General features: G+C 52.1%; 4 protein-coding genes and 1 non-coding gene across 5 annotated transcripts; all 5 read left to right on the top strand.

The window, feature by feature from the left end:
* The first annotated feature begins 55 nt into the window (after window positions 1-55).
* On the top strand, window positions 56-2563 carry NCU04299 (hypothetical protein). Its single transcript, XM_955996.2, has one exon. It carries the CDS (start codon window positions 286-288, stop codon window positions 1897-1899), a length of 1614 nt encoding a protein of 537 aa, XP_961089.1. The 5' UTR covers window positions 56-285; the 3' UTR covers window positions 1900-2563.
* A 1387-nt stretch (window positions 2564-3950) lies between these two features.
* NCU04298 (pentafunctional AROM polypeptide) lies at window positions 3951-7093 on the top strand. The gene is made up of 2 exons (XM_955995.2): window positions 3951-6740; window positions 6819-7093. The coding sequence occupies exon 1, from the start codon at window positions 4353-4355 to the stop codon at window positions 6633-6635; it is 2283 nt and encodes a 760-aa protein (XP_961088.2). The 5' UTR covers window positions 3951-4352; the 3' UTR covers window positions 6636-6740; window positions 6819-7093.
* A 1588-nt stretch (window positions 7094-8681) lies between these two features.
* NCU04297 (hypothetical protein) lies at window positions 8682-10926 on the top strand (the record flags this gene model as incomplete). Its single annotated transcript, XM_955994.3, has 3 exons — window positions 8682-9091; window positions 9161-9961; window positions 10113-10926. 3 exons carry the CDS (start codon window positions 8682-8684, stop codon window positions 10924-10926), a joined length of 2025 nt encoding a protein of 674 aa, XP_961087.3.
* Window positions 10927-11394: 468 nt separating this feature from the next.
* On the top strand, window positions 11395-11496 carry NCU15625. The gene has a single exon (XR_897951.1). It is a non-coding gene; the product is annotated as a 5S ribosomal RNA (ribosomal RNA).
* A 3150-nt stretch (window positions 11497-14646) lies between these two features.
* On the top strand, window positions 14647-18125 carry NCU04295 (transcription factor). The gene is made up of 5 exons (XM_955992.2): window positions 14647-15087; window positions 15160-15226; window positions 15328-15592; window positions 15650-16017; window positions 16071-18125. The coding sequence occupies exons 1-5, from the start codon at window positions 14983-14985 to the stop codon at window positions 18110-18112; spliced, it is 2847 nt and encodes a 948-aa protein (XP_961085.2). The 5' UTR covers window positions 14647-14982; the 3' UTR covers window positions 18113-18125.
* Window positions 18126-18467: the final 342 nt, after the last annotated feature.

Raw genomic sequence — 18467 nt, 5'->3', positions numbered from 1 at the left:
TTACATCGCACGTTTGACAACTGCAAGACACTCACTTTCCCATTTCACATCAGAAAAGAAACCGGTCATCTTGCCCGACAAGGTTCTTCCACATGGGCCCGCTGTGCTCGACATCGATGTTTTCTTTTTAAAATCCTCCTTTCCAACTAGCCCTCCGATACATCCTCCTTATGATGCTCTTCTGTGCGACTTATTCAGTAAAATGTCCCCTCCGCCAACCGTGAGTCAAGCCTCTCGCCCAGTGCAGCCTGGCAAGAGGTCACCAATTAGGTAGTCGACATCGACATGGACCGTCCTCCAAGAACGCCTGCGCCTTCTCGCTTCCTTATTGGCAGGAAACAATCTCAAGCCAATGCATCCTCGCAACGGTTACAAAATCAAGAGACACCAGATCTAAACCAGGCATCACAAAATGCAGCAAGCAGAGCACCACAGTTCCATGCAACTCCACGTTTTCATGCCGGAGCTTCATCGACGCCAAGACCGTCGTACCGGACCTCTGCGGGCTTATCCTCAACGCCATCCGCCATAGCAAGCTCCATCAGAAGCCGAACCAATGTCCCAGAGAGACGAAGTCGATCTACGCTGGAGTTCATCGATGACGATCTGTTGCCTGTAGATGGAGAAAGCTCACCCTTTGCTCGCTTTCCCGGCTCGGTGACACGGCCAGGGCAGGCGCCAGAGTATCCCGAGCCGATCGAGTTTGATTCCTCATTTGTTTCGCAGTCGCCGATCAAGGTTAAAAAAGAAGATGCGGATGAGTTGGACCGGGAACGGTCACACAAGCGACGTCGTCTTTCACCGGTTATTGACCTCGATGTTGAAGAGGTGGAGGCTAGTAGCCCACCACTTCCCTACGAGGGTGAGTGCGAAGGTCATGAAGTGGAGGAACTCATTGATGATGCAGAGTCCGCGGTTGATGAGGTTTCTTCACCGCCAAGGGCACTGGAACATGACAATGATGTAATCATCTCCAGCCCGCCTGCTTCCAGAGACAGCTACCTCGAAAAGGTAGACGAGAGTGTTGCCGGCAGTCACTCAAGTGAGCCTCTCTCCTCACTACCGCCTCGAGTCATTCGTTCACATGAGTACCCCAGTGAGTCTGATGAGGGTCTAGAGTGTGAAAACGAGGACGATGACGCGGACGAGAATCAGCGCATGAACCCAAAATTAGAGGGATTCCATGGGAGCGATGAGGGCCACACTCCCAGAGCGAATCCACAAACGGCCTCCGACGTGGAACCAAATACAGACGCAGAAGATCAGGACCATGAACACATAAGGCGAAACTCGTGGTCAACATCCATGAAGCCCAAGGGCCAAAATCCCTTCCTCAGGGCACCTCGCTTCAAGCCCAAATCACCCGGTCCCCCAGACCCTCCGCCAGACGTCCCTGTTCACCATACCCTTCTCCCTGACATCTTCTCGCCCCAGCGTCGTCGAGGCGCTCGCTATGTGCCCGGTGGGCTAGCATCTGAACTACGAGAATGGCTACTGGAGGTCAAGGGAGGCTCCAGTACTGAACCGACTCCCGTGGCCGCTACTGCCCACCTTGCCGTCGAGACCGTGAAGAAGTGCGGACCTGGGATTAGTATGACACTTGTTACTGGTCGACCAATGATTGGTGGACCTAATGGAACCAAAGTACCCAGGAGTTATAGGGCTTTGCTAGCTGGTGATGGGAGAATGGAGGGGCTTAGTGGAAGTGGTGCTGGTGTTGAGAGCAAGCTGGAAGGAGAGGAGGAAGGTGCGGATGAGCCGGGCAGGAAGCCGTTGGTACCCGGCGCTATGGTAGCGATCGCACCACCAGCTTGGGATATTGACTTGGGTGAGGAAGAACAAGATGACCAAGGTGATAAGGGCAAGTGGGCGGTTGCATATCGGTGGGATGTGCTTTGAAAGAGATGTCCGAGACGCCGTCATCTGCTCCGCCTCACTGAACGGGCCGATATCATTCGAGATGTCGGTGACAGGTTATATGGTTCGGGTTTATTGCTGCCGACTGTCACTGTGGCGCTTGGCGTAGTTGAAAGGAAGTCGGGTTTCTTGCATCCTCTCAAAAGAGCATATATCAACACAAGTGTAAGATGCTACCTGGCCGACCCTTCAGCGGATCCAAACGCTTGGCATCATGGTATTTTGAACACCCAAATCTTCATAAACACAAGGGCAGTTGTTCACACTTTCATCGATACCTACTCATATATGATCGAAGGTTGTGGAACCAGTCAAGTCGTTGAAAGGATTACATGTCACAGTCCAATCTGGGTAAATATCAGGTATACAAAAGAAGGAGCTTCCCCTTGACTTCGGCATCCAATTCAGGCTGAAAGCGGCTTTGGCTTTAGGCATGTAGGGAAGGCAGCCGTGTTTGATACGGGCGCCGAACGTTGGAACATTGGAATGTTGGATTCGAAGAGCGAGTTTGGTATCATCTGTCCGACAGTTTGAGGCGGTTCCCAACTTGAGGTTCCTCTGCAGTGGCCTTCCATTTGCCTGCACTCGGCCCTCAAGGTTCCCATGTTTCGAAACACTCAAGGGATCTTGACATGGAAAGCACGTTTATTTTAGCGAATGCAAAATGGCAAGGATGACCCCAAGGGCGAGGTTTCCAGTCTTTTCATGTCCAGTTTTGGAAGGCAACACTCTTGAAGAAGACTTCCAAGGAAAGCGTCAGAACTGACAATCGAGGAAGTGCATGAAAGAACGATTTCCTATTGGAGGACTTTTACACGGGAAATTATGACCTGAATGCGGAGTCACTGCGGGGACCCCTTGTTGCGCCTTCCCCAACTTCGGCTCCCCTGTCTTTTCTTCCCCAGGACTGCTCCTGCCCCGGATTCCCAGCATCCATCGACGCCGACAACGACTCCAGTGGGTCAAGGGCCAGCCATCTTTCGTCACAGACTGAGATGGAAATCTTGGGGTTCACCGTGCTTGGTGTTGGGAGTTCTATTTGTCCTTTTCTTGCTCTTTACTGTCTACAGTAGTTGGGAACTCAGTCCTCCACATCATGTGCCACGACCAAAGAGATCATTGTCTCACACGTCTGGTCTCGTCGAGATCCGTGACAGCATCCATCATCCTCTTGGGAGATCCGGAGTCAAGGGTGGTGGGACATCTCACAGCCAGCCGCCTCCTCCCGTCTCCTATCTCCAACTTGCACCAAGTACCTCCCTCCAACGTTTTCCCTCCAGTCAAGAGATAGAAAGGTACAAGGCACCTGCTCCAGTGTGTCGGTTGTCCAGAACCACTTGAAGTCTCTCCACTAGACAGGCCTATCTCTCCCCAGTTGGTCCTCCCGGTTCCCTCCCACCCCGTCCCGCGCGCTATCCGCCCGGCCAACCCCCCTGGTCTATCTGGCCACATAGCACGCGCTTCATCGGTAATCCGTCGACAATCCGCGGATGCTGATTGCATGGCCCTGGTTGGGTTTGACGGCTGATCCAACAGTCTCGGGCTGTGGAAGGGGGGTCTTCTCAGACGGCAAAACCAACCAAGCACTCGGCGGAATGTTTATTCTGACCTTGCTTGGCACTGCAACTGAGTTCGAGGCCGATATCCCCGGGGCTAGTGAGCGAAGTTGATAAGACAAGACCAAAGGCCACAACAGTCCGGAGCTTCACTGGTACGCATCGTATACCTTCGCCCGACTTGCTGACTTTGCTCCTGACATTGTCCTTTTCCCCCCCGTCTTGACAGATGCTACCTTGACCTACCTCAGCTGCACCACTCGCGGCTGTTTTGTTTTCCACCGCTTGCTTGGGCCCCGCTGAAGACGCCACAACCGATACTTGGAGCTTGGTTCTTCTTATCAACTTTCATCACATACATCAGAAACATCGATTGGAGCAGCGACCCCTGATCTGTATCCGTGCCGAACCTTTTCATCAGTTTTCTGCCTGGCGTCTTCTCCCATCGTCCACTTTGCTTTTCACTCGATAAAGCCTGAAAGGACGTTCGAACCAGATGCCGAGGACATGAATACCAACACAGCCTGACATCAACCTCCTATGTAGCCAGCCTTTGTTCGCCTCATTAACATATGTTATCAATGCGAATTCGGTCTTTGCATGGCCCCAGATTCTCTTGCCGTCAACAACAGTTCGTATGACGAAGGACTGCGTGGAAGACAGCAAATCTCTTTCAAACACCAACTATCGTGAAGGCCATGCACACTAGGTTTCCTGAGTGGGATTTTGGCATCAGGTGGTCGGGTGCTCTCAAACAAAAACCATAAGCTCAAACGAACATCTACGTGGACATCCCACCAGGCGACTTCTTTGAGCAATCCCAGCCGAGGTATCAGGATCATTTCGCATGTTCGGTGGAACTCGGCTCAAGTCCACAAAATGGTCAGCATACAGCAGGCAGAGCCGGCACCGGCACTTATATCGGCGCCAGTGCCAAGCACTATTCCTGCTCATCGAGCAATCGACCTGGTCAAGGGAAGGACAACTTCGCCGGCGGTTGGCAATCTCCCGCTTCTGAGAGGGCCTCGCAATGGAGATACGAGAACAGCCGTGATTGTTTTTGGCCAGGGCCAGGGGAACATTGTGGCTGTATTTGCCGAAGTGTTGGGGAAATCTTACCGGGTGAGGAATGGGTTCAGAGACGTCTCTTCAGATGATCGGGATTTGGTGGTTGGCATTGCCGCGACACAGGCAAAATCCGACATTGCAGCTCGGGACAGGACCTCGATCGTCGCCATCAACGTCCATTGTACCAGCATGGGCATGCCTCCAGACGCATATCTCTCCGCTCAGTGTGATTACGAATTTCTATACACAGAGGCACTTTGTTCTAGACGGGACCTTTCACGTTTTGTTTCTCACACACTTGGGCAGCTGAATCATCACGAAACCCTCATGGCCAAACCACGGACATACTTCATTTCCACAACGTTCCCCGACGTACATGCTGCCCTTCCGAATATCGATATTCTAACCGTGGGTGCAGATGCTGTCGAGATCAGGGTTGATCTCTTGAAAGAGCCACTCGCTGACGGAACTTATGCTCCGGTTCCCAGCTTGAGTTATGTCGGCGAACAGGTGATGCTGCTCCGTCAAAGGACAGAACTGCCAATCATCTTCACCACCAGGTGTACGGCCGAAAATGGGCGTTTTCCGATGGACAATCCTGATCTATACTACGAGTACCTTTACAGGGCAATCCAGTGGGGAGTGGAGTACATCGATGTTGAGATATGGCTCCCGGAGAGGATCAGGAGGAGACTTTATGAGCAGCGTGGCAGCAGTCGCATCATGTCCGCATTTCACGACTTCTCTGGGACTTTCAAATGGCCATCAGCAAGGGCAGAAGCAACGTTCCGGGAATCAGCACGGTTTGCAGATATCGTCAAAATGATCGCCATCATCAACGATCACAACGAAAACTTTGAACTGGAGTACTTCCGCTCCAAGATTAAGGCAGAATACCCCGATGCGCCGCCACTGTCTGCTGTCAACATGGGCGAAACAGGACAGTTTTCTCGGACCTTGAACCGGGTCTTCACACCCATCACCCATCCTCTATTACCGATAATTGCCGCTCCCGGTCAGTTGAGTGCTTCCGAAATCAATCAGGCTTTGTCCTTGCTTGGACAACTGCCGAGAAAGAACATCTACGGAATCAACACCCCCTCTAGCCGCATATCGACCCCTCAGGCACCTTTCTATGGGAAGTGTTTCAACGAACTAGGTCTGCCCCACCACTTCTCTGTCGTGGAGAGACCCCTCAAAGGTTTCGCCTCTGTGGAAGCGTGGTGCAACCAGAAGAACTTTGGTGGTGCCTACCTCTATCCGGCTGTTTCTTTTCAGCATTTGATCTCAAATAGTGCCTTTTTTGCATCCATCAACAATGGGACGGGGCCGATTCTCAGCGATTCAGTAAAGCTTATTGGCATGGTGGACACAATTGTTGTTCAATCCAAGGGCGCTTTTTCTGCTTCCCCTGCACCGTCCTCAGCACCGTCCAGTCTAGGACGTCACCAAAGGAGCGAGTCGATAGGTTCCGTTGCTTTGTCGCAATCCGGCCTCCCACCTACCACGGTTTTGGTCTTCGAAAATGCTGCTTGGAAAGGGATATTGAGTACACTCACTCGCGACTTTGCTCCTTCGGCTTATTCTGGGCGTGCCGCCGTGGTTCTTGCTTCAAACTCTGACGATGCTGCCAGTTCTCTCCTTGCGCTTAAGGCTCTGATGGTGAGCAAGATCTACACAGTCGGCTTCAAAGCGTCGCCAGCTGTTGCCAGGGATTTCAACTTAGAGCCCTTCGACAGTCTTGAGAGTATGCAAAAGGCCCGGACGAATGATGCTAATCCCGCCAATCAGGGTGCCTCACCTTTCGTGGTCGTGAGCGCGTTAGCCCCGGAGAAGAGTAATCTTGTCGGTATGCTGGTCCGCGTTTTTGGCTCTCGGGGCTCATCATCGTCTCGCAAGGTTTTTCTTGACCTTGCTGATGGATCGTTTCCTCGAAAAGGTGATCCCAAAGTGATTGCAGAGCAATTCGGTTTTGCTGCTTATGGTGCTGAGGACGTCATGGCTTTCACCACTGTCGAAACGCTGCGTCTTCTTGTTGGTCAGAATGTCCCTTACAGCTTTGTACGTCTGGCCAGCGGGCGGCCAATGTGTTGATCTTCGCACAAAGCATTCTGATCTACGTTTCGAGACGCAATTTGTCCAAAAATCCCGTGATCTTCCGCTAGCTATCTGCATATTCTCGATGGCTACCCTGAGGAGGTTAGTTACACAGACAATCCCTCATATGTCCGCCACTGTTGGCTGCCATGACTGACATGCCCCATCGAATATTATCAGTCTCGGCCCTTGAGAGCATATTGCATGGTATTTGACACGGCGTCACTCCTTGGTGTGGGAAGTCTTTCTTCTTAAAAGACCTCAGACTGGATTTAGCAACGATGGTTCGCTCTCTCAATGCAAGATCTGTGTCTTGTTTATCCCCACACAAAGGAAAGCTGATTGCTCTTGGGGTTTTGTTTTGGTATCGCGTTTCATCGCGGTACACCCACTGTTTTGTTCATTACCCCCCGGCGTTGCATTATATGCATTTACTTTCATGTGGCTCAATGATCATACCCACCAGCTTCCTCATCCTTGTCACGTTTGCTGAATGACAATAGTTTCATGGATTGCTATTCATACACACTTACTTGCCGTTTAACCCATCACAAGAGATCTAGATACCTGTACGATCCTCTGAATTCACCACCTTTTTCTAGAATCGGGAAGTTCGAACACGAGCAACACCACCGACGCCTAGATGCCTTGAGAATGTCGAACAAGCCTACACATGACGTTCCAAGATCTCTCCCGTCGACATTACCCATGAATAGTCATAGGTGGTGGTCACTGTGCAAGGCCTCCGGCTAGTGATTGTAAGGCCTTCCGCTAGTTGCTAGTTCCTTCGCTCGGATCATATGAAGTGTAACGGCACTTGGAGTTACATAACAACTCAAGCCAAACCCCTTCGAAACGCTGAGGATCAGATTTGATCGGCACCGCCATCTTTCTTCGTGCGGCGCTCTTCGACTTTCTTCCCCAAAGACCATCCTGTCTTGTCGACCAGCGACCACCTTGTCTGATAATCTACGGCAGCCGAACAACGTCTCTCCTTGGCCGCCCTATCCTCATTACAATGTGGTCTGACCAACATATAAACCTATCCTGCTTTCCGGTTCGCACTGTCGAGACTTTATTGTCAACTTCGACTCATCATTACCGACTTGAGCTGTAGAGACCAACAGACGAAAAGTTGGCGGCTAGGTCCCTTGACCTTCGTCCAGGGTTGTAACGTCCTTGGCGATACGAAGCCCCAAAATTTTCGAAGGGGACGAACATGACCATCTATCAGATTTCGTTTCTGTTCTGGGTCACGAACAGCAAGTTCCTTGGACGGATGATATATGTCGTTACTCAAGATGTATAAATCAGGCTTTGTCAATGGAACATTTCTTCAACACGCACTCACTAACGGGCTACACACTCAGATATACCCACTCGAGAAAAATTGAGACAGTATTTTATCACCAGTCATTACTCCAGCAGCAACCACGATCTCCTTCTTCAAACGATACTGTTTCTTTGGACGTGCGTCGCCTAACCAGCATTCGACCTTGACTCACTCAGAAAAATTTTGCCCAGAACGCCCAGAGCCGTCGTCGTCGACTTCCAGCGCAAAGTCCGTCCGTCAAACCAGGAAATGCCCCCGGCGGTGCCTACTGTCTCTTTCTTCCACGAGATACAAACTCCCCCATGGCATAGCTGGGTGCCACCAAACACCACAAAGAATAAGAAAAAAGAGAAAAAAAGAACATACAGCACCTGAGATTCGCTGGTCATCATTGACCCGACTACTAGTCAGGCGATATGTCTGCATGTCTGTGGGAGTGGGAAGGATAGGAGACGGGTCTCTTAATTGAGTGAGCAGTGCCACCACACGCTGCAGTATCACGCTTAATACTGGCTGCGATTGGTAGCAGAATGTGATTTATTGGGCGGCAGTGCATAGTCGGGATTGCTAGCCACCGCCCCCTTTGCTCAGCTCGTGGAGCAAGGCTGAAAGGTTGAGCGTAAATAAAGTTCAATGCACGCAGGTTTGCCCTTGTCCTGCCGGCGAACTGTACTCCTCACTCTCTTCTATTCTCGCCGGACTAGGTTACTATGGCTCTTCCCCAGCAAAAATGGCGACGGGGTACTCTCGGGTGGAGTTTCGGTGCTCTGGCGACCTTCGTCATCAACCTCACCTTGATGTTATACGCGGTGCTTGGGGCTGACGCGGACCCAAGAACTGGTCTCCGACATCTTGGCAGCGGGATGTGCTCCAACATCCACAATATTGATATCGGGGTCCATGTGGTGATCAACGCGCTAAGTACGGTACTGCTTGCTGGTAGCAACTACTGCATGCAGTGCGCTTCAGCGCCGACGAGGAATCAGATTGATCAGGCCCATCGTGCGAAACGGTGGCTCGACGTGGGAAGGCCCAGCCTGCGGAACTTTCGCAGCCTTGGTTTAAGAAACGCCACCCTCTGGGTTCTGCTGGCCGTCTCGTCACTACCACTCCATCTCTTGTAGGTTGTTGCTCTAGGCTTCCGTGCCCAGTTGCTGTGCTTGACTAAGGTGCTAACAGAAGAAACCAGCTACAATTCGGTAGTGTTCTCCTCCACGACGGCGAACATCTACAATGTCTGGTCGCTCAATGAAGGAATACTGAACGCAACTGACTGGGAACACTTGCTCGAGGCGGAGAACCCCGATGCATACACCGGCTTCGGCCTCAACTATACAGTGTCGAACTTCCACGCCGGTTTGTTCATGAAACTGCCGGTGGAGCAATGCATCAACGTCTACGCTCAGCCGTTCCAGTCGAGCTGGGGCGACGTCATCCTCATCTCCAACGACGCGGCCCGCGGTCCCGCGCTGGGCCGTTTTGAAACAGAATATATCGAGCGCTACGACATATGCAGCAGTCGCCAGGCGTATCAATGGGTATGCGGGCAGTACGATCAAGCGGCCGATGGAGCCTGTGTCGCCCCCTGCGATGAGACGCTGCCAGAAGTACTCCTCCACGTCGACAACTGGCAGCCCTACGGCTTGGTGGTTGAATACTGCTACGCGCGGCCGACGCCGGAGACGTGCAGCCTTTACTTCAGTACCACGCTCGGCATCGTCGTGCTTGTGCTCAACCTCACCAAGGCCGTGCTCATGGCCCTCGTGACATTGGGCCCCGGCTCGCCCTTGCTCACCATCGGCGACGCGATAGCCTCGTTCCTGAAGGTCCCCGATGAAGCTACAGCGGGGATGTGCCTCGCCTCAAAGAGGCACTTCACTGCTGGTACTAAAGGGGGAAAGTGGGTTTCCAATGCTATTGAGTTTTGTGACAGACGAGAACGCAGAGGCCGAGCTGCTAGCCTCTTCCGCTGGATAGCATGCATCATGGCGTACGTATCTGTCTCTCCCTTCTTGCTTGCTCCGTCCCAATCTCATGTCTCTGCCGCTTTTGATATCTGCGTTCTTTATAGCATATCGATAAGGGGAGGGTGATTGTTGGACATCCGAGAGCATAGAGCTGACATCACCTGCTTCCGCCAGATATGTGATCGGGCTCGCAACATGTGGGTGGCTCATGAAGTACGGTCTCTCAAAAATGCTAGGGAAAAAGAGCATGTCTTATGCGACATCGCTGGGCTTCGGTGCCGTCTCTGAGAAGACGTTGATATCAAACGCGCTTTTCGACAACGATGAGGTCGACCCGCTCCTCGGCAACGTCATTCTCGTCAACACCCCACAGCTCATCTTGTCGGACCTCTACTTTACCTATAACGACCTCTTTACATCCATGTGTGCAGCGGTCGAGTGGAGCAGGTTCGCGATCCGCCGAAAAGGGCTCCGAGTGTCGGACACGCCGACCGGGTCGCAGCGCAGCACCTACTTCCTGCAGCTGCCGTACCGCTACAGCCTGCCGCTCATGGTCGTTTCGGGCACGCTACACCTTTTCGTGTCGCAGAGCATCTTCCTCGTCTACGTCGAAGCGGCCGGAGACCCGGTCGTGGGCAGCTGGCTGCGCGGCGACACAGTCGCCACCAGCACCGGGATCTTCCCTTATGAAGGCAAATCCATCACATGCGGGTGGTCGCCTCTGGGCGTGTTGTGCACCATCTGTCTAGGCACCGTCGTGGTGCTCTTCCTGGTGCTCTGGAGCTTTCGGCGGCTGCCGTCCGGCATGCCGGTCGTGGCGAACTGCAGCGCGGCCGTCGCGGCGGCATGCCATCCGAAACCGTGGGAGGACGGAGCCTGGGAAAAACCGCTGATGTGGGGAGTCACCAAGCTTGCAACGTCCGAAAAATTGCACTGTTCGTTTTCAACGGAGGATGTGGTTTATCCCTTAGGGGGGACGTATCAATAGGAGTAGATTGGGTCTAGGCGTATTCCTCCAATATTTCGGCTCGCTCAACATGGAGCCGGTCACTCGCGTCTCTCAAGGTATTCCTCCAGGTTGCCGAAGAAAACTACAACCGTAGCATCACAGAACAGGGAGTACTCGGATACCTCGTCGTGGCTCTACAGACTTCTGGTCCTTTGGGTCACTCAATCTTTTGAGTATCTGAGTCGACACAACAGATACACTTTTTGGATGGTGGAAGGCATTCATGACTCTCTTTCTAACTCCAAACGAAGTCTTTAATAGCCATTATGGGGCTGCGTGCGTACATTTCTTTCAGTAAGGACACCTAGGTAGTTACCATATCAAACTCAAACGCCTTCGCTTTGCTTCACCCACTCATCACTATAAAAGCCAGCGTCCATCGTCAATTTCAACAAACCCTTATAAGTCTAGCTTTTGGTAAGATCAACCACATACGGCCATAGATAGTGGAAAACTCGGGATCCCGTCCGCTCTCCCATAGATAAGCCACTAATCGCCTGACTAGTAGTTGGGTCGGTGACGACCAGCGAATCCCAGGTGCTGTATGTTCTTTTTTTGTTTTTCTTTTAGCTCCTGTTCTCACTTACTGCCTGAATATTTTATTCTTTGTGGCGTTTATTTGGCACCCAGCTATTCTATTAGGGGGGAGAGGGGGGGGGGGGGGTATGTATCTTGTGGAAGCAGAGACGTTCCTGTCCTGATGGCCCATGAAGAGGAGGTGTACGTACCCTCGGCCATAGGGGGGAATCACGTTCCCTGTATCAGTCTTCTTCCATTTGGGAAAAAAAATTGTTTATATCCTCTCTCTCTTTACCCAAGATCATTCATTGTGTGTAAGGGTCGTATAGGTACCTACCTTCTTGCTGACTTTCCAGACCTAAATCCCTTCCAGTCGTAATGGTATGCAACAATGCCGGCTTGGGCAAAGCATGAATGGTACAGTGCGGTATGTGCATCTGTGCCAACGGCGGCCCCCGTCCCGATCCGACAATTCGGTCACCCATCCTCCGAGCTGCATCTCAAGCTTTGCCTGTGTACATACATAGCTAACAGCTTGGCTTGGCACATGGGTTGAAAGTATCGCGTCATGTGGAATAGGCCAAAGCACAAGAATGGTCGCTGATAACTGCCATTTCGTGATGTTGAGACGATGGCGCCGCCGTTGGCAGTCTGTGCCTTCAGTCACTTCGTATAGGACTCCATTTCGATCATAGATAAAGATACCGGGCCTTTGTCTGATGGAAGACGGCCAGGAGAGAATGGCAACTGGGATTGAGAAGTGAATGGATGGCGGTCCGGACATAGAGTGTGCGGTGGTTGTTTGTTCCCGAGGCTTTGGTAGTTGACGACGGACTCCTGAATTGCGGGAGTGGTTTGCGACGCTTTGCCGGGGTCTTTGAAGGGATGCTTGGCAGTCCTTTCATATCTCTAGTGAAGTCAGGAAGGGGGTACTATTCTAAACTCAAAGTTGCCTCTGATATTGCAAGCGTGCGCAAGAAAGAGACGGGGATGGCTCGGCTCCGAGCTCCCGTCCCGCTGGTGATGCGCCAAGCTTTGTCCGAGACATACTTGCTTCAAGCCCTGAGGGTGTCTCTCAGCTCAAATCCAACAGTCCACTGTCTCTGCAGCATGGGGTCGAAACCAAAGGTTGGAGAAATGCATGGCTTTACGCCATCTTGATGTGATGGTCCCTGCCAAGCCAGCATTCACATCGATGTTTGTGTCTCATCGTTCGTTGGCGACTGATGTATGGGATAACTCTGGAAAGCTGTTATGTACTCCCTCTTAACCTGGGGTGCAGTCATGGAGGGTTGCCCTGACACCCATCCACAGACGGTGAGGATCATCACTATGGGATAGCTCCTTTGATTACGCACTATGGACTGCGATTCGTGCGGCAGTGATGATAGATGAAGATCTCGGGACGGATTCAGGGGAGAAGGTGTCGAGGTCGGGGATGCCTCCCGCTGAATCCCCCCCAGGCTCGTGACGCATGCTCCGTCCACCGTTGGATTCTGCGGGTACATGGGGCCCAAACCAGGACGTGTTCCCTTCAAGTTTAGTTGAAAAAAGTACCTATCCCGGAGTGGAAGGTTAGGCGAGGTGCTGTGGGATGCATGCATGCCGGTATTGACCACTTTGACAAGCCGGGAAGGAGCAGAAGAGTGCGGTCTCGGTAGGTATGCAGGCGGCTCAAGTGCTGTCGTAGTGCAGACAGCGTAGCATACCTAGGCAGGATGCTTTAATCGGCGATGTGGCATAAGTGAAGGAAATGTCCTATGTATGTGGATCGTTGTAAAGAGTTGAATGCGGATGGGTAGTGGGATGAAATACATGGTCTCTAGTATGAAAGAGTCTCTCTTGGTGTCTGTCATAGGCCACACTTGGAGCTCGAAACCACGAGTGTCGGCGGATGTCATGTCCAACGGCCGGGACTGTTGTTTCGGTCGGGGTGCTCATGAGATTCCCAAGGTTCTGGGCTTGAGAAGATCTGGAGAAAACAGAGGACGCGTGGACTCAAGGATCAAAGACAAAGAAGCGAGACAAGAACGGTAAAAGCAACAAAGTTAGCGAGATCAGAGGGGTGGTTGAGGAAAGGATGGATGGTGGAATGTTCAACAGGGGATGGAGCCTGTGACGTCCCATTGACTGTTTGGGTCGACCGTCTCGATTTCGAATGGGTATGGCCTGGTAACTGACGAATACCTTGCCGGCTAGCGTCATTTTAGGTGTAGCATGCGATGAATCGAGGTTAAAAGGGGAAGGAATCAATGGCGCTCCTCATCTCAAGTCATGATTCGGGCTTTTCGTCTCTCCGTTGGGAAGATTATTGTAGCTGAGTTCCGTCGTTCTGTGAGATTGATGCAAGTTGCAAAGTTGGAGGAACTGAGGAAGGACTGGACGGACTCACTCTCGTGACTGGGAGCTGAGTTTTGCGGCTACAGTGCAGTAGAGGTCGACATACTGCTACAAACACTGTGTACTTCTGCAGTCAATTTCTGAATCGGGTAAAAACGCACTCCCGGAGTGTCACCTTTCCACTGCCCCGGTCTCCCTTTTCTCCTCACCCCTCGGCTCCCCCGCAAAGAACCCATGTTCATCACCGACATGGCTGACACGAGAGAACATGGATGTCCTTCAGGTTTTGTGCTTTCTCGAGCCTCTGCCTCTCCTCATTTTATGCAAATCGATACAACCCAACAACCGTTACATACTCCCGTGGTCGGTGATGTGATGGATCGATGCATACTTCCCATCTTGGCCACTTGCCTGTCTGAGTAAACACGGCCGGCCAGTGTCGTCGTCGTCTCTGCTCGCTGACTGAGGCAATCGGTCATCTTCCCTCCAGACTCCCTTGTTCGCCTCAAGAAGCCTTCGGGCAGCTAAGTTACGGATTCGATCCGTACCGATCACTGCTGCCATCACTTCCAGGAGTCCCAGCATCTCACCCGGCACTACACTACCTGCCAGTACCGATGATGCGGGGCTACTCCGGGCCGTCGTCAAGGTGGTATTGACCGTAAACACCTTTACTCGACCACTTTTACTTTTCCTGGCCAAGTCCCCTGCCTTGAAAACTCTCGCTATTCGTTCTCTGCTCAACTCCACGGACTCGCTTGCGAACATTGTACGATGCTTTCGTATTCACCATTGTCATGATCTTGAAGTTGACTTGATCATGTTTTGTCATCCTTCGACGCCGACATCCATAACCATCCGCGCCTCCATTTCCTCCGTGCTTGGTGTATGATCAGTGAGACTTGGACTCGAAAGAGAGGAAATCGTTCACCTTGTTGCCTTTGGCCAAAGTCGCCCTTTCGCCAGGCCCATACATTAAATCACCTCCAATTCGTTGGCAAGACTCCAAGCCCAGAGATGCTTTGACGACAATGCGATATCAGAGACGACGATAACAATACTTTGTGGCTTCCACTTCCACCTTCACCTTCATCGTCATCCACCAAAACCGCCCTGAGCATTCAGGCCTATGATGCCCGGACCGTCACCACTTTTCCCAAACTTCATTCAGGAGCCATGTCTCTTCCTCGTCCCCAGGTTGGCATTGAGCGATTGCCTGCCCGCCGACTCAGCAATGAGCCACGTGAATCCATGAACTGCAAGTCATGTCGAAAACGCAAGGTATATAGGCCACCTCCGCACGTGCTCAGTAGCCTGGGAACACAACCAAGCTAACCGGGCCGGGTTTCACAGATCAAATGCAACCGCCTTCGACCGGCCTGTGAAGCCTGTCAAATCTTCCAATGTCCATGCATCTATGGTGCGTTGTCATACCCAAATACTTGCCCCATCCGCGGCTCCTGAAGGTCATGAGACCTAAAAGGCCGAGCAGGGAACGCTGACAGGTAATTTTTATCATAGACGCTGTACCCAAGAAGAGGGGTCCAAAGACCGATGTCTTGGAGGCATTACTGAAGCGAGTGGATGGCTTGGAAGCAAGACTAAAGGAAAAGGGGGAGTCAGAAACGCCAGCAGTCCCAGAGACACCCTACGTTGTAGCCGATTCTTTGTCTCCCACAACGTCAACTAGCACCAGTACGAACCAAAGGGAACAACTCCCAAAGGATGGCCCGCTGGACTCTCCCCGACCACACGATTCTAAAGAGCTTCACCAATCTCCTAGTCAGTGAGTGCAGTGTAGAGCTCCGAGTGAGGATCAATGGCGCCTAACAAACAGAGCAAGGGCACAGAATGTCGAGCAGCAATCGATATCAATGCCAGAAGTCCAGCCGACCGTTTTGTACGACACATACTTCACTCGCTTTCACGCCAAGCCTTTCCACATACTTGACGAGTCGACATTCCGCCAACGTCTTCAGCTGCACCAAGTCCCAAACTATCTGTTACATGCTGTTTGTGCTGTGGCCGCAAGGTATACACCTCACCCAAAAGGATACCAATCCGCAATCAAGCTCAGCGAAGACTACGCCGCTCGTTCCAGGTCAGAGTTAGACACGGACGAACCGAGTGTGGATGCTCTGCAGGCCTTGTTACTATTGATAACGGCCTTTACCGCCGCAGGGAAAGGGAAAAAGGCATATATGCTTCTGAGTATGATTTTGCATCAAGCACTCGTGCCCTCCTCTAAAGCTAACTTGTACTAGCAAATGCTGTAGGAATGGCCATGGCTCTAGAGCTCCACCGTGAAATGGACATCGATGCACGAGTTACTCTTATCGAACGAGAAACGCGAAGACGACTGTTCTGGAGCTGCTACCTACTCGACAGGTTCATGGTTTCCGGTTCAAAGAGGCCATCTCTGATTAGGGACAATACAATCTTGTTGAGGCTCCCGAGTTGGTCCCTCAGTCCAGCAGCGTTACCCGTTGAAGGGGACTTCTTCCAGAGCGGCTCGAATTCGCAATACTTCTATGGGAGTGGGAAGAGATCGCGAGGAAGCAACGGATTGCTTATCGATATTGCCCGAATTCTCGGTGCTACGAATCAATATCTGGCATCTGGAGGAGCCAAAGGCGATTCGCACTTTCCATGGCACTCGCTCTCCAACCTGTCAAAGATCCGAAAGGACCTTGATCTCTGGGCTTCTGGGACAGAAGATGCATTTTCCAGCCTACATTCCTTGTTCGGTCACACAGACTCAACCGTGCTTGTTCTGAGCAAACTCATTTACCATCTGGTCCATTGTCTGATATACCGACCCTTTCTTCCGATTGACCTCTCCGAACTGGCTGGGTCAGGACAGCATCAATCTTGGCAAATCGAGGCCACCAACATGTGTTTTCTACACGCCAACGCCATTGCCGAACTCGTGGAACTCGGAAAACGGATGGCGTCTATCGAGTGGCCAGCGTTTGTTGGCTACTGTGTATGTACGGCTGGAACGGTACATGTCCATGGCGTCCACTACAGCAGACATGGGATTACGGGAGAAATGAACGTGTTCAGCTCATCGCCGGAGCTTCTATCTCGGGAAATGCAACAGCTGAGCGAATTGCGATATTCGTGGGCCAGTGTACAGCATCAGCGCGAAACACTACAGAGTATATATGATGCTCACGCGGAGCTTGTCAAGAGTGTTGCCAACAATTCGATCCGATACTCTCCAGTCTTCCATTTGGAAGATTTCTTCGATCGATATGCCAACATCGGTGGTCCAGGAGGACGGTCCTTCAGTTTTGATGCGGCCAACTTGAGTTTGGTCGACGTGATAGTGGACTTTACGACTGACACATATCCTGGGCACGACTTGTATGCGCCTCGTCTGGCCGGCAATGGCGCTGGTGAGTCGGCGCTCAACAGACCGAATCTAAAGAGGAAGAATACCGCACCTTCGGGGAGAAAACGGCCAGATATCAAGAGTCTACTATCCGTCAGCGGAAACGGGAACTTCAGCACCGGCCTTCCCACACCAGCCCACCCCCACACGGCAACATTCCCCTTGTCCTCCTTGGGCGGCCTTCACCCATCCCCCGGGGGAATACCTCACACTCCATCATTAACACAACAACATGACATCCAACACGAACGAGCACAGTTCCACTCCATGCTGCTAGGCTCCCCAATTCACACCAATATCGCGCCCTCAGCCAACAATTTCTCCCTCACCCCCTCCTCCAATACCCACCCACGCTCCCACTCCATAGCCCTAGGCCAAGGCATCTCCTCCTCCTTCTCCCCCAACCTTTCAAACTCTCCTTTCAGCAGCCCCCAACAACTCAACTTTTCCAACCTCCAAGTCCAACAACAACAACGCCCCTCCACCCCCGGCACCAACCACCACCACCACTTCGACCCCATGTTCGGTGACCTCCCAACCAACGCCTTCTCCAGCCCATCACAACTACTATGGAATCCAGACGATGACACTCATCAGAACCCGGCCGGTGCTGGCAGTATCGGCGACAACAAGCCAACGCCGAGGAGTGACATGGGTAGTAGCAGCACAGAAGAAAAGGACCCCTTTTTGAGTCTGCTAGAGCAGTTGGCGGAAAATGAAATGCTGCTGGGGGGTGGCGGAGGAGGGCCGGGGAGTGACTCAGATGGGCTGGATTTCTTTCTGGGGACTACGGCGGGGATGGGAGGTTTGGGTTCTGGGAATGGGTCTGGGGGTGACAGTGGAGGTGGAAGTGGAAATGGAAATGGTGGTGGGGATGGAAGTGGTAACGGGGGTGGAAGTGGTGGATGAAGACAATGTTGGGGCTGTGGAAAGAGGGACTAGAAGAAATAGTTACACTTGATATCTGGAGCGATTGATACCATGGGTTTGAGGACAAGAAATCGGTGTCGTTCTATGTGCTTTTGAGTGATCAAAGTCTGTATTGGGGTGGGAGTGACACTGGTGTTCATATCGATGGGAGCCAAGTGTGTATCCACTACAATACCCTGTTTGCTTCCTTTCCATCCTCCAAGAACAAAACCAAGACGTTTTCAATTTGCCATGTGCTTCTTCACTTGCGTTCTTACTTGCGTTCTGCGGATAAGGTGCTGACCTTTGCCGCTCACAGGTTCTCCCACTCGCACAACCTTCGACTCAATCATTT

This window comes from Neurospora crassa, linkage group V (genome assembly GCF_000182925.2).
Source record: "Neurospora crassa OR74A linkage group V, whole genome shotgun sequence".
Classification (NCBI taxonomy): Eukaryota; Fungi; Ascomycota; class Sordariomycetes; order Sordariales; family Sordariaceae; genus Neurospora; species Neurospora crassa.
This window is presented reverse-complemented; position numbering and strand designations above follow the sequence as displayed.

Excerpts from the sequence above, each read along its gene's own strand:
- NCU04298 (XM_955995.2), top strand. The coding sequence starts at position 4,353 with ATGGTCAGCATACAGCAGGCAGAGCCGGCACCGGCACTTATATCGGCG.
- NCU04299 (XM_955996.2), top strand. The coding sequence starts at position 286 with ATGGACCGTCCTCCAAGAACGCCTGCGCCTTCTCGCTTCCTTATTGGC.
- NCU04295 (XM_955992.2), top strand. The coding sequence starts at position 14,983 with ATGTCTCTTCCTCGTCCCCAGGTTGGCATTGAGCGATTGCCTGCCCGC. Across the intron at positions 15,088-15,159 it reads AGTCATGTCGAAAACGCAAG|ATCAAATGCAACCGCCTTCG; the intron begins GTATATAGGCCA and ends CGGGTTTCACAG. Across the intron at positions 15,593-15,649 it reads CTTCACCAATCTCCTAGTCA|GGCACAGAATGTCGAGCAGC; the intron begins GTGAGTGCAGTG and ends AAACAGAGCAAG.